Source organism: Pelobates fuscus, chromosome 2, assembly GCF_036172605.1.
Source record: "Pelobates fuscus isolate aPelFus1 chromosome 2, aPelFus1.pri, whole genome shotgun sequence".
Taxonomy (NCBI): Eukaryota; Metazoa; Chordata; class Amphibia; order Anura; family Pelobatidae; genus Pelobates; species Pelobates fuscus.
This window is the reverse complement of record NC_086318.1, coordinates 194,550,782-194,562,790: the sequence shown is the minus strand read 5'-3', so window position 1 is coordinate 194,562,790 and position 12,009 is coordinate 194,550,782. Positions and strand designations below refer to the sequence as shown.

General features: G+C 43.6%; 1 protein-coding gene across 1 annotated transcript in view; it reads right to left on the bottom strand.

Annotated features, from left to right (window-relative positions):
* Positions 1 to 12,009, bottom strand: part of LOC134587015 (cytochrome P450 3A21-like) — a 42,413-nt gene that overhangs the window by 23,346 nt on the left and 7,058 nt on the right. The window contains exon 2 of the mRNA XM_063443058.1: positions 8,199 to 8,292. Coding sequence (XP_063299128.1) covers positions 8,199 to 8,292 — 94 coding nt within the window. The remainder of the gene's footprint in view (positions 1 to 8,198; positions 8,293 to 12,009) is intronic.

Sequence of the window (12,009 nt, the reverse complement as noted above, 5' to 3'; positions counted from 1 at the left end):
CTTATGAAAATATAAATATATACATATATATACACACACACCCACACACCGTATATACTCGAGTATAAGTTGACCCGTATATAAGCCAAGGCACCTAATTTTACCACAAAAAAATGGGAAACGTATTAATTTGAGTATAAGCCTGGGGTGGGAAATGCAACAGCTAATGGTAAATTTCAAAATAAAAATAGATACCAGTAAAATTACATTAATTGAGGCAACAGTAGGTTAAATGTTTTTGAATATTTATTTACAGTGTGTGTATATAAGGAATGCAGTGTGTGTGTGTTTGTGTAGTGTGTGTATATAATTATTGCAGAGTGTGTGTGTTTGTGTAGTGCAGTGATGGCGAACCTATGGCACGCGTGTCACAGGTGGCACGCCGGGCCCTTTCTGTGGCCACGCGGCCATAGGTTTGCCATCACTGCAGAGTAGGCACCTGCCTGCCCGAAAGATCCCTGCCTCCCGACCCAGAAGCAGAGTAGGCGCCTGCCTCCCCCTGCCTCCCGAACCGGAAGCAGTACTTGCCACCACCGGACCACCAAGGATGACTGTGTCCCCCCTCCTTCATTAAAGGTAAGATGGGGGGGGGGGGGGGGAGAAGATAATGATTTAATATACTTTTTTTTTTTTAAATGTTTACCCCCCCACACCCCATCCCCACACACACAGAACCTCTATCCCCCAGCAGTACCCCTACCCCCCACACACACAGTACCCCTACCCCCACACACAGCACCCCTACCCCCCAACAGTACCCCTACCCCCCCACACACAGCACCCTTACCCCCCAGCAGTACCCCTACCCCCCCACACACAGTACCCCTACCCCACACACAGCACCCCTAAGGCCCAGCAGTACCCCTACCTCCCAGCAGTACCCCTACCCCCCACACACACAGCACCCCTACCCCCCAGCAGTACCCCTACCCCCACACAGTACCCCTACCCCCCAGCAGTACCCATACCCCCACACACACAGTACCTCTACCCCCCAGCAGTACCCCTACCCCCAACACACACAATACCCCTACCCCCCCACACACAGTGCCCCTACCCTCCAGAAGTACCCCTACCCCCCACACACACAGTACCTCTACCCCCTAACCCCACACAGTACCCCTACCCCCCACACACAGTGCCCCTACCCCCACACACAGTATCCCTTCCCCCCACACAGCACCCCTCCTCTCCCCAGCACCCCTCCTCTACAGACAGCATCCCTCCCCTCCCCTACCCTCCACACACAGTACCTCTACCCCCCACACACAGTACCTCTACCCCCCCCACACACAGCACCTCTACCCCCCACACAGCACCCCTACCCCCACACACAGCACCCTTACCCCACCCAGCACCCCTACCCCCCACACAGCAAAGCCCCCCTACCTCCCCACACAGCACAGCACCCCTCTCACACACACAGCACCCCTCATGCACACACACATACAGCACCCCTCACACACACATACAGCACCCCTCATACACACATACACACACACACACACACATACAGCACCCCTCACACACACAGTACCCCTACCCCCCCACACACAGCAGCCCTACCCCCCCACACAACACCCCCACAACACACACAGCACCCTTACCCCCGCCCAGCACCCCCACACAGCACAGCACCCCTACCTCATACACACACACACACAGCACCCCTCATGCACACACAGCACCCCTCATACACACACACACACACAGCACCCCTCACACACACACACAGCACCCCACACACACACCACCCCTCAAACACACACACACAACACGCCACACACACAGCAACCCTCACACACACAAACACACACACACAGCAACCCTCACACACAGCACCGCTCACACACAGCACCTCACACACAGCACCTCACACAAACACATACACTACACCCCTCAATGCAGTATGTGTGTGTATTCAGCAGTCTGTGTGTGTGCGTGTATTCAGCAGTATGTGTGTATTCAGCAGTGTGTGTGTGTATTCAGCAGTCTCTGTGTGTGTACTTAGCAGTCTGTCTGTTTATGTACTCAGCAGACTGTCTGTATGTGTATTCAGCAGACTGTCTGTATGTGTATTCAGCAGTCTCTATATTCAGCAGTCTTGTGTGTGTGTGTATATTCAGCAGACTGTGTGTATGTATTCAGCAGTCTGTGTGTGTATGTATTGCATTTGTTGGAGATACTAATAAATATAAGCTTAATTTTATATATTTATATCATTATTTAAAATTTGTATCATTGAACTCTCTGTTGTTGTGTTCTTTTAAAACAAAAGTTGTTAATTAGTTCGGACAACAGTATGAGTTGTTTTTTCTAAACTTAAACCTCAATATTCAGGTTTAATTGCCGTGCTGGCACTTTAAGGAAAATTTGGCAAGTATTGCGGTTTGAGCACTCGGGCTCAAAAAGCTTCGCAATCACTGGTGTAGTGTGTGTATATAATGAATGCAGAGTGTGTGTTTGTGTAGTGTGTATAAAATGAATGCAGAGTGTGTGTTTGTGTAGTGTGTATAAAATGAATGCAGAGTGTGTGTGTGTGTGTATGTGTGTGTATATAATGAATGCATAATGTGTGTGTTTGTGTGAATGCAGTGTGTGTGTACATAATGAATGCAGTGTGTGTATATAATGCAGAGTGTGTGTTTGTGTGAATGCAGTGTGTGTATATAATGAATGCAGTGTGTGTATATAATACAGAGATTGTGTTTGTGTGAATGCAGTGTGTGTGTATATAATGCAGAGTGTGTGTGTGTGTGTGTTTGTGTAGTATGTGTAAACTGGGTGGGGGGAGGGCATTTTTATTATTTTAATATTTTTATTTACTATTTAAATATTACATTTTTTAACTTTTTTTTTTGTCCCCCCTCCATGCTTGTTACCTGGCCAGGGAGGGGGGCTGAGCAGTGGGGGGGACCCGCAGCAAGCTCTTACTTACCTTGCCAGCAGCTCCCTTGTGTAAATCTCGCGGTCTGCGTGCCACGGGACTCGCAAAATTTAGATAGGGGAGCTGAAGGGAGCTGCTGGGAAGGTAAGTAAGAGCTTCTACGGGCCCCCCTCCAGCCCGGCGGTCCTGGTCTGTATTATGGCAATGTAAGTTGCCATAATACAGACCCTCACTCGAGTATAAGCCGAGGGGGCCTTTTTCAGCATAAAAAATGTGCTGAAATACTCGACTTATACTCGAGTATATACGGTATATATATATATATATATATATATATATATATATATACATATATATATATATATATATATGTGTGTATGTATGTATGTATGTATGTATGTATGTATGTATGTAGGGTGGGAAAAAACTGTAGTTATTGAGATCATCAGAAGACTCCTAGCCACATTGTCCCATTGAGCTAAACGGGCCCTAAGTCACTCAGACCAGATTTATATAGAAATGTTTATATACACTTGAAGACCTGAAAAGGTTGAAACATTCTGGATGCAGACTATTTATGTCTTTTTAAGTATTATTATTATTTATTTAACTTTCTTTGTTGTCTGCTATTAAACTGTTCTTCCAAACCATGCTTTATCTGATCTTTGTAGTTTTCTGTGATATTTACCGGGTGAGAAGATCATAGTACCGTTTGCTTAATACGTCTGGAGACTGGGAGGCTTTTACATGCATAACTTGAAGGTTTGAGCCAGCTATTTCTGTTCAAGTAATTATGGGTTACCCAATAGGCGTGTGCAAATTAAGGAATGTTATACATCTACACTATGAGCTTTATTTTGTTTCTCTTTTATTTTGTAAGTTAGATTTGAAGGCAGTGGCGTACATACCAGGGTCGCAGGGGTCGCGGCTGCGACCGGGCCTGGCCCACCAGGGGGCCCGGCCACCCTGCAACCCGGTATGTACCCACAGGGCCAGCCTCTTCTGCTGGGGGGCCCAGGAGCCGGCCACCTCCGGGCCCCCCGAGGCTGGCCCTGCTGTCACCCGGCTGGCGGGCGCGCGAGGGAGCACTGTCCCCTGGGTGCTCCCTCTTCAGCTCCCTCGCGCGCCGCACTGAAACCGGAGCCGGAAGATGACGTCATCTTCCGGCTCCGGTATCAGTACGCGGCGCGCGAGGGAGCTGAAGAGGGAGCACCCAGGGGACAGTGCTCCCTCGCGCGCCCGCCAGCCGGGTGACCAGCAACACCACTGGACCCCAGGGAATCCCCCCAGCTCTCACACAGGTAAGGAGGCTGGGGGGATTAAATAAAATAAAAAAAAAAACAGAAAAAACGTGTGTGTGTGTTTAGTGTGTGTTAGTGAGTGTGTGTGTGTGTTAGTGTTAGTGAGTGTGTTAGTGAGAGTGGTAGTGAGTGAGTGTGTTAGTGAGTGTGTTAATGTGAGTGTGTTAGTGTTAGTGAGTGTGTTAGTGAGTGTGTTAGTGTTAGTGAGTGTGTTAGTGAGTGTGTTAGTGTTAGTGAGTGTGTTAATGTGAGTGTGTTAGTGAGTGTGTGAGTGTTAGTGAGTGAGTGAGTGTGTGTGTTAGTGAGTGTGTTAATGTGAGTGTGTTAGTGTTAGTGAGTGTGTTAGTGAGTGTGTTAGTTTGTGTTAGTGTGTGTTAGTGAGAGAGTGTGTTAGTGAGTGTGTTAGTGTGAGTGTGTTAGTGTGAGTGTGTTAGTGGTAGTGTGTTAGTGGTAGTGTGTTAGTGGTAGTGTGTTAGTGTGAGTGTGTTAGTGTGAGTGTGTTAGTGAGTGTGTTAGTGTGAGTGATTGTGTTAGTGAGTGTGTTAGTGTTAGTGAGTGTGTTAGTGTGTGTTAGTGAGTGTGTTAGTGTTAGTTTGTGTGTGTGTTAGTGAGTGAGTGTGTTAGTGAGTGAGTGTGTTAGTGAGTTAGTGTGTTAGTGAGTGAGTGTGTTAGTGAGTGAGTGTGAGTGAGTGAGTGTTAGTGAGTGTGTGTTAGTGAGTGTGTGTTAGTGAGTGTGTTAGTGTGAGTGATTGTGTTAGTGAGTGTGTTAGTTTTAGAGTGTGTTAGTGTTAGTGTGTGTGTCTGTTACTGAGTATGTTTGTGTGCGTCTGTCACTGAGTGTGTGTCTGTCAGTAAATGTGTGCGTCTGTTCATGAGAGTGTGTGTGTGTGTGTCTAAAGCACTTACCTTTCTCCAGCGCCGGGCTCCCTTGGCGCTGGGGATCTCTCGGTCCCGATCCGCCTCTCAGCTCCGAATGCACATGCGTGGCAAGAGCCACGCGCGCATTCAAACCGCCCATATAGGAAAGCATTACTCAATGCTTTCCTATGGACGTTCAGCGTCTTCTCACTGTGATTTTCACAGTGAGAATCGCAGAAAATCCTCTAGCGGCTGTCAATGAGACAGCCACTAGAGATGGATTAACCCTCAGTGAAACATAGCAGTTTCTCTGAAACTGCTGTTTTCAGCTGCAGGGTTAAAACTAGAGAGACCTGGCACCCAGACCACTTCATTGAGCTGATTTGATCTGGGTGTCTGTAGTGGTCCTTTAAGTGTATGTGTTTATGCATGCACTGGCGTACATACCGCGGTCGCACGGGTCGCAGCCCTGCGACCAGGTGCCCGCCCGCCATGTGTTGCGGCCCCAGCCCGCGCAGAGTAAGCGGGGGGGGGGGGGGGCCCACAGATCAATTTTCGCACCGGGGCCCCATGGGTTGTGTGTACGCCACTGTTTGAAGGGATTGTCTCACATGTGAAGTAACCATATTTTTAATTATAGCCATTGAATGCGCTTTCACCTTGGTATTCTGATTATTTATTCTTAAGGGTGACAATTCTCTGAAGTGGTCTGGGTGCATTTAGTGGTCCTTTGAAAATGGACATGGTGGTTTTTGATGACTAAAAATCTAAAATAACTAAAAATGCTAAAATCAATTCAAAGTGGTATTGGTGTAACACCGAGACTCTTACACACAGAAATTTTGGGGCCCCCAACTCAGCTCAGGGTCTGGGCCCGCCGGGGCCCGCCTCCAAATACCACCCACAGGACTACACACAGACACAAACACACACACTGATACAAAAGGACACAGATACATACTAACAGACACACATACTGAAACAGACATACAGGCATACATACTGACACACATACTAACATACATGCATGAGGACATAAAGACACATACATACATACAGACACCGACATACATATACACACACACACATACATACACACATTCATACATACAGACAGACAGAAACTGACATCCATACACACATACATTCATAATGGCATACAGACATACATTCATACATACAGACTGACATACATGCATATATACAGACCTACTGACAGACATACATGCATACAGACATCCATACACACATACACACATACACACATACATACGTTCATAATGATATGCAGACATACATTCATACTGACATACATACAGACATACATATATAATGACATACAGACATACATATATACATACATACATACATACACACAGACATACATGCATGCAGTCAGACAGACATACATATATACATACATACACACATACACACAGACATACATTCATACTAAGACAGACATACATATATACATACATAGACAGACATCCATAGACATACACACATGCATGCAGACAGACAGACATACATAGACATACACAGACAGACATACATGCATGCATACAGACACACACCCTTTTCTTTGAAGGAGGGTGGCTGGGGATGGTGGGAGTCGGCGCGGCTCCCTCTTCACTTGCACGCACGCTCCTCGCACGTGGAGTGAGCTGGGAGGAAGTAACCACTTTCTCCCAGCAGCACTTGCGGCTGCTTTTTTTTTTTTTAATTTTTTAAAGGGGCCCGGTCGCGCTATACCGGCCATAGCGCTGACCGGGCCCCTGAAGGAGTTATGGTTGTCACCCCCTGATGGCGGCCCTGCTTACACACACTGCACATTGCTTTGGCAGATATCTCTGCACATTTACTGCCAAGGATATCAGAGTATAACCCCCAGCCCTATTTCACAACAGAAAAAATCTCAGAAAGTGTGTATACAGAACACTCCAAAAGCAATAAAACTCAGAGTATCATGTGCTATGAATGAGTACTAAGGAGCACAGTGACATCATCTTTGAGTTTGTGTGTGGTGTGTAGTCACATAATCAGTTTCTAGGGCACTCAATTAATCCTGAAGCTTAAAAGTGGACTTTTGTTCTTTGAAATGCTGGGCGATTTTGTTGTCCCAATCCAGCCCTGGTGGGAAGGAGCAGTAGGAGGCAGTCAGGAGTGATTTGAGGTTCAAGATTTATTTAAAACTTTAATGTGACAGAAACCAGAAAGTGTGAGAAAAAAGGAAGGAACTGCACATGATTATTGTCTATATTGACGATAGAACTGCTGATGGCAGCTAAATGAAGCATTATGAGTGCATAGCTCATTTAAAATGCACGGGATTAGGTATCTCTCAGCAACCAGAAAAGGAGAGGAATTCTGTCTTATACATTGATCTACTTGACTCTTCCCCATTGTAAGCGCTCTAATTGCCATTACTGAAATGAGTAGAAAAATCCAAACATAACAGTTCTTTTTTAAAGCTTAAATGCTGTTTTTTTTTCTCTCAACAATAATACATTTTAATTGTGAGACATAAATCCCCTTTATCCCTACAGACAGGAAATTAGAAAAAATATGGTCACCTGGCACTTCATATTGTAACAATCTTGATGATTATCAAACACTCACAAAGTGATAACAAGAAATACTCACGTTACTATCGAGAATAGAGCCAGCACTGCCTCCCTCTTGTTCACCTTTACTTTTATCCTTACCCCTATTGCCGTTTAATTTTACAAGCTTAAATCGATGTCCCATATGACCTCCTGACATTCACTTTGACGACTGCTAAAGGGAAGCTTCGAAACTGTTTATTTCTGCCTCATATGCACGACTTATTACCACTGTCAATGGATTAACAGCAGACATAGATAGGCCTACTAACGTGTAAGCTTTACCTCTATAATTAATGCTTCACTAAACACAAATTGTATATATAAAATTGTGATTATTACTCCTCTGTTTGAGATAATCAAGAACACTGTTGCAATTTAACTCTTTATACCCCAAAAAACTGTGCCAGCTTACCGCAGTCCACAACTTGTACGAAATGTTTACTACTCTAATTTGATGTCGCTGTTGTAGCGCACCAAAGTTTATTGTTATTCTTGTGCACAACAAAAATAAAGAATAAAAAAAAAAAAAAAAGAAATACTCACGTTTCTGTATCCCAGAAATGTTCCTAGAAATGGCAATGGTGTGGGTCCTGGAATCCCCAACTTCTTAAAGAACCGATAAGGATACATTCCATATCTGAGGAGACAGTAACCATTTACAGTAGATTTTCTCCCAGAACAGGACATCAAAGAGACAGTATGTTAGAAAATCGATAGAATATTTAGCATGCATATTGGTGTAATAACAGAAATGGAACACTACCTCTCCATAACAATTTAATTGCTTAGAAGTTGTTATGGTTGCAGTAGTGCCTGAGCACTATATTAGCTTCAGGGGTTAATTTATTTTCAACAATTTAACCCAGAAGTTGTCAATCTAGCCATTGCATAATACAGGAAGGCTTGCCTCCGTGGCTGGTGATTAGTCAAGGCAAACTCTACTGTATGGCGGCTGCAGGAAGGATGAGTACTAGGGGGGTCAACTTGATAGTTAAACTTCTGGAAAAAAAAGTGTCTTCAGCATCTTTAGCCTCAATAACAACTTCATTGAGATTAATTTATTATGGATGCTGGAATTAAGGATATATTTCTTTAAATCTTTTCCCTTAATCCATTTTAAATGGACACAACATGCACCAAAGCAATGGTAATGGCAACAAAATATAAAAAAATAATACAACTTCATACACCACAAAGTGACCACACTATAAGACTTATATGAATAAAATAGGATGTAGACTGCCAAGTACGGAGTAACAGCAGAAAATTGCATGAATCTAAAATATAAATAAAATACAAGCATACATAGTGTATACCATAAAAACAAAAACAAAAAAAACAATGCATTAAAAATAAAAATAGGACTCACAAGAATAGGGCTGTGCCAGACTCTATATATACGGCGCAAAGGTGCCAATACTAGATAGAGTGCAGAAACTTATTGAAGTAATGATAATAAAAAAAACATTTAAAAATTTACTAGTATTAAGTAGTGGCTAACTAAAAAGACACCAAGCAGCAATCACAATGTGCCAGTGCCACACACAGCACAATGGAAAACTATTCAGCAGTAAGTGGCAAGTAATAAAAATGAAAACAAACAATAAATACATCACACAGTATATAAAGTTCCAACAAAGATGTAGAAGGCAAACACGTTTCAACTAGTAAATAGTTTTCATCAGTACAATTTTGGCACTGATGAAGACTATTTATTATTCAAAATGTGTTTGCCTTCTACATTGTGGCGAAAGCGACCTCGCCACTGGTTTTTGGAGGGGACTGATTGGCAGCCTCATGCCTTGGGACTATGGCCCCTGGGAGATTGGACACTTTAAAAACAGCATTGGGGCTTATGGACTTGTATTGGACCGTGCTGGCCCCTTAAGAACCGTCTGGGGACATATTGAGACTTTGTGCAACAATGCCCCTTTAAGACTATGTCCCCAGACCTTTAAAATCCTTTGTGCATGGCTTACTCCCACTTACTCCCACTTGGTTCAGTAAATGGGGCTTACTGAACCAAGTACCACACAGGCAGACCACCCAGAAGTGGAAGTGTGCAGGCTATTTATCTCCCAGGCTGGGAGGCTGCTGAAGGTAAATTACCGACCGCTGGGGGCCGCCGTTCGTACAAACGAACACGTGGCATCGCCCATCTTTATTCAGGCGAACGGTCAGCGGTGTGTGCAGCCAAATTCATGGAACTGAAATCGGCTACACATTTAGCCGAACACCGCTGACCCTTACCTTCTCCTCCACTGAGTTTTCAGCCACAGAGACTAAGTCCCATTCGGCGATTCGAACGTATGTTCGAATGGGACTTAGTAATTTTTTCAGTGTGAAATGATGGAACTGTTTTGGGCAGGAAAATGTCACAAAGGACTTCTGTCTAACTTTTTATCTACTGGAGGGATTTGTATTATTTGAGAGTGTTCATATTTGAAGTATGCTGATTAAGAATATGTGATTTTTATGAAGATTGGATGTATAGTTTTAAAGTTACAGTATATGTGTAAAAAGTTTATTTTTCCTGCCTGTGATAATTACTTTAACCCATTGCGTTCAGTAATTATATCACAGGCAGAGGTGAGGATTTTGTGGGAATGAATGGGAGCGTTTTACTATATATTACGTGTTTGATTGGTTGTTCTTCAAAACCCTGTGGGCAGTACTATGTGGGTAAAATGTGCATAAAAGCAGAGTGTTTCATTAAAACTTCAGTTCTACTTTACCCTCAATTTGGAGTGCCGTCTCCTATTGGGGGAATCTGCTACAAGGGATTGCTATGCTAAACATACTCTCTTGCTATATCACTACTAAGCTCTTGTAAGAGCTTGTTCCTGTCTTGCTCTCTGAAGGAGTCTACGGTGGTTGTGGTGTCAGCTGGAGTGCTTGGAGCCCTCAGCAAGTGCTAGGAGCATCCTGCAACGGAGGTACCCAGTCGGGGTGCCAGGTGATGCGTAACATACATGTTTGTTGGGTCTTTATGTACTGTGCGGTGTCATATAGTATTTATTGTTATTTTTATTTACACACTGCTTACTTCTCACCTATTTTCCTCACTAAAACACACACAGCATTATCTATACTGCTCACATAGAGAGATAATATGATCGATCGCAGTATCTCTCTCTCTCTCATATATATATATATATATATATATATATACACACACACACACACACACTAGTTTTTGTCCATTATCCATACATTGCCTACATTTGCAGATATATGCTGATTAGCCCTAATGTACTTCAGCAAGTGCTTTAGAGAAATAGCATGTCCATTTTACTATAGTAACCCTTAGCTACATCAGGAATACCACAAGGGGTAAACTTCCCTCTGGTGATCTTCCACAGGAATAACCTATTTAGAAAAAGGCTCGTTGTGGGGTTCTAATGCCAAGTTCCCTTTCTAACTCCCAGGGAAAGAATTCAAACCATTTGAGAATGGGTTGACTGCTTATCTAGAACTAACCAGGCACCTGCTGCTACCTCCCCTGCTGCTTGAAGCTCCAGTGAGCACTCAGCCAATGAGCCCCCCTGCATGGCAGGGATTAAGACAGTTTCGCTGACAGAAGCTCCTTGCTGGAACTTCCAAACAGACTGGTTTTAAATGGAGTAACTACTTACTCTGGGAAGACACCAGATCACTCTTGACACAATAACCACTACAACGGACTTAGAGTGTTTCTGTAAAATAGTCAATCTGTCAATATATCGGAGTGAAATGTTTTTTAGAATGAGCTATTTTAGTCTATTCTGTATGATTTGTTCAATTCGCTACAGTTCAGAGTTCATCCCTTTAAGGTTTATTCAATGAACACTGAATTGTAGCAAATAGAATTTTGAATGACAAATAGAATAGGAGATCTGGAAAAAAAAGTGTTCAAATAGCTATAGTCATGGTTTTATTTTTGCCTAAATTGTGTCATTTGGATTTCAATTTACTGCTGACGCCTCCGTTCCCTGACTCGCATGCCAGCCTATTCCACATGACTACGGACCAGATCACAAAAAAAGGTTTAACCCCTTAAGGACCAAACTTCTGGAATAAAAGGGAATCATGACATGTCACACGTCATGTGTCCTTAAGGGGTTAAATAGACTATTCTCACCTTACATGAACTCGTATCCGCTTGCCCAGCAGATGCAGCCTACCCAAGCACGCAGGACGCCAGCCACCCAGTTGGTAGACACCAATTCGGAACTAAGTCACAACTGGTCAAATCATATCTTACCTGAGTTGAAAATGTGTCAACTTTCCCACTGTACCTTACCTTGTAGGATATGTACATAGAAAAGGATTACATGGAATGGTAGAAAATGAACAATGTATTTTTGAAGCACAT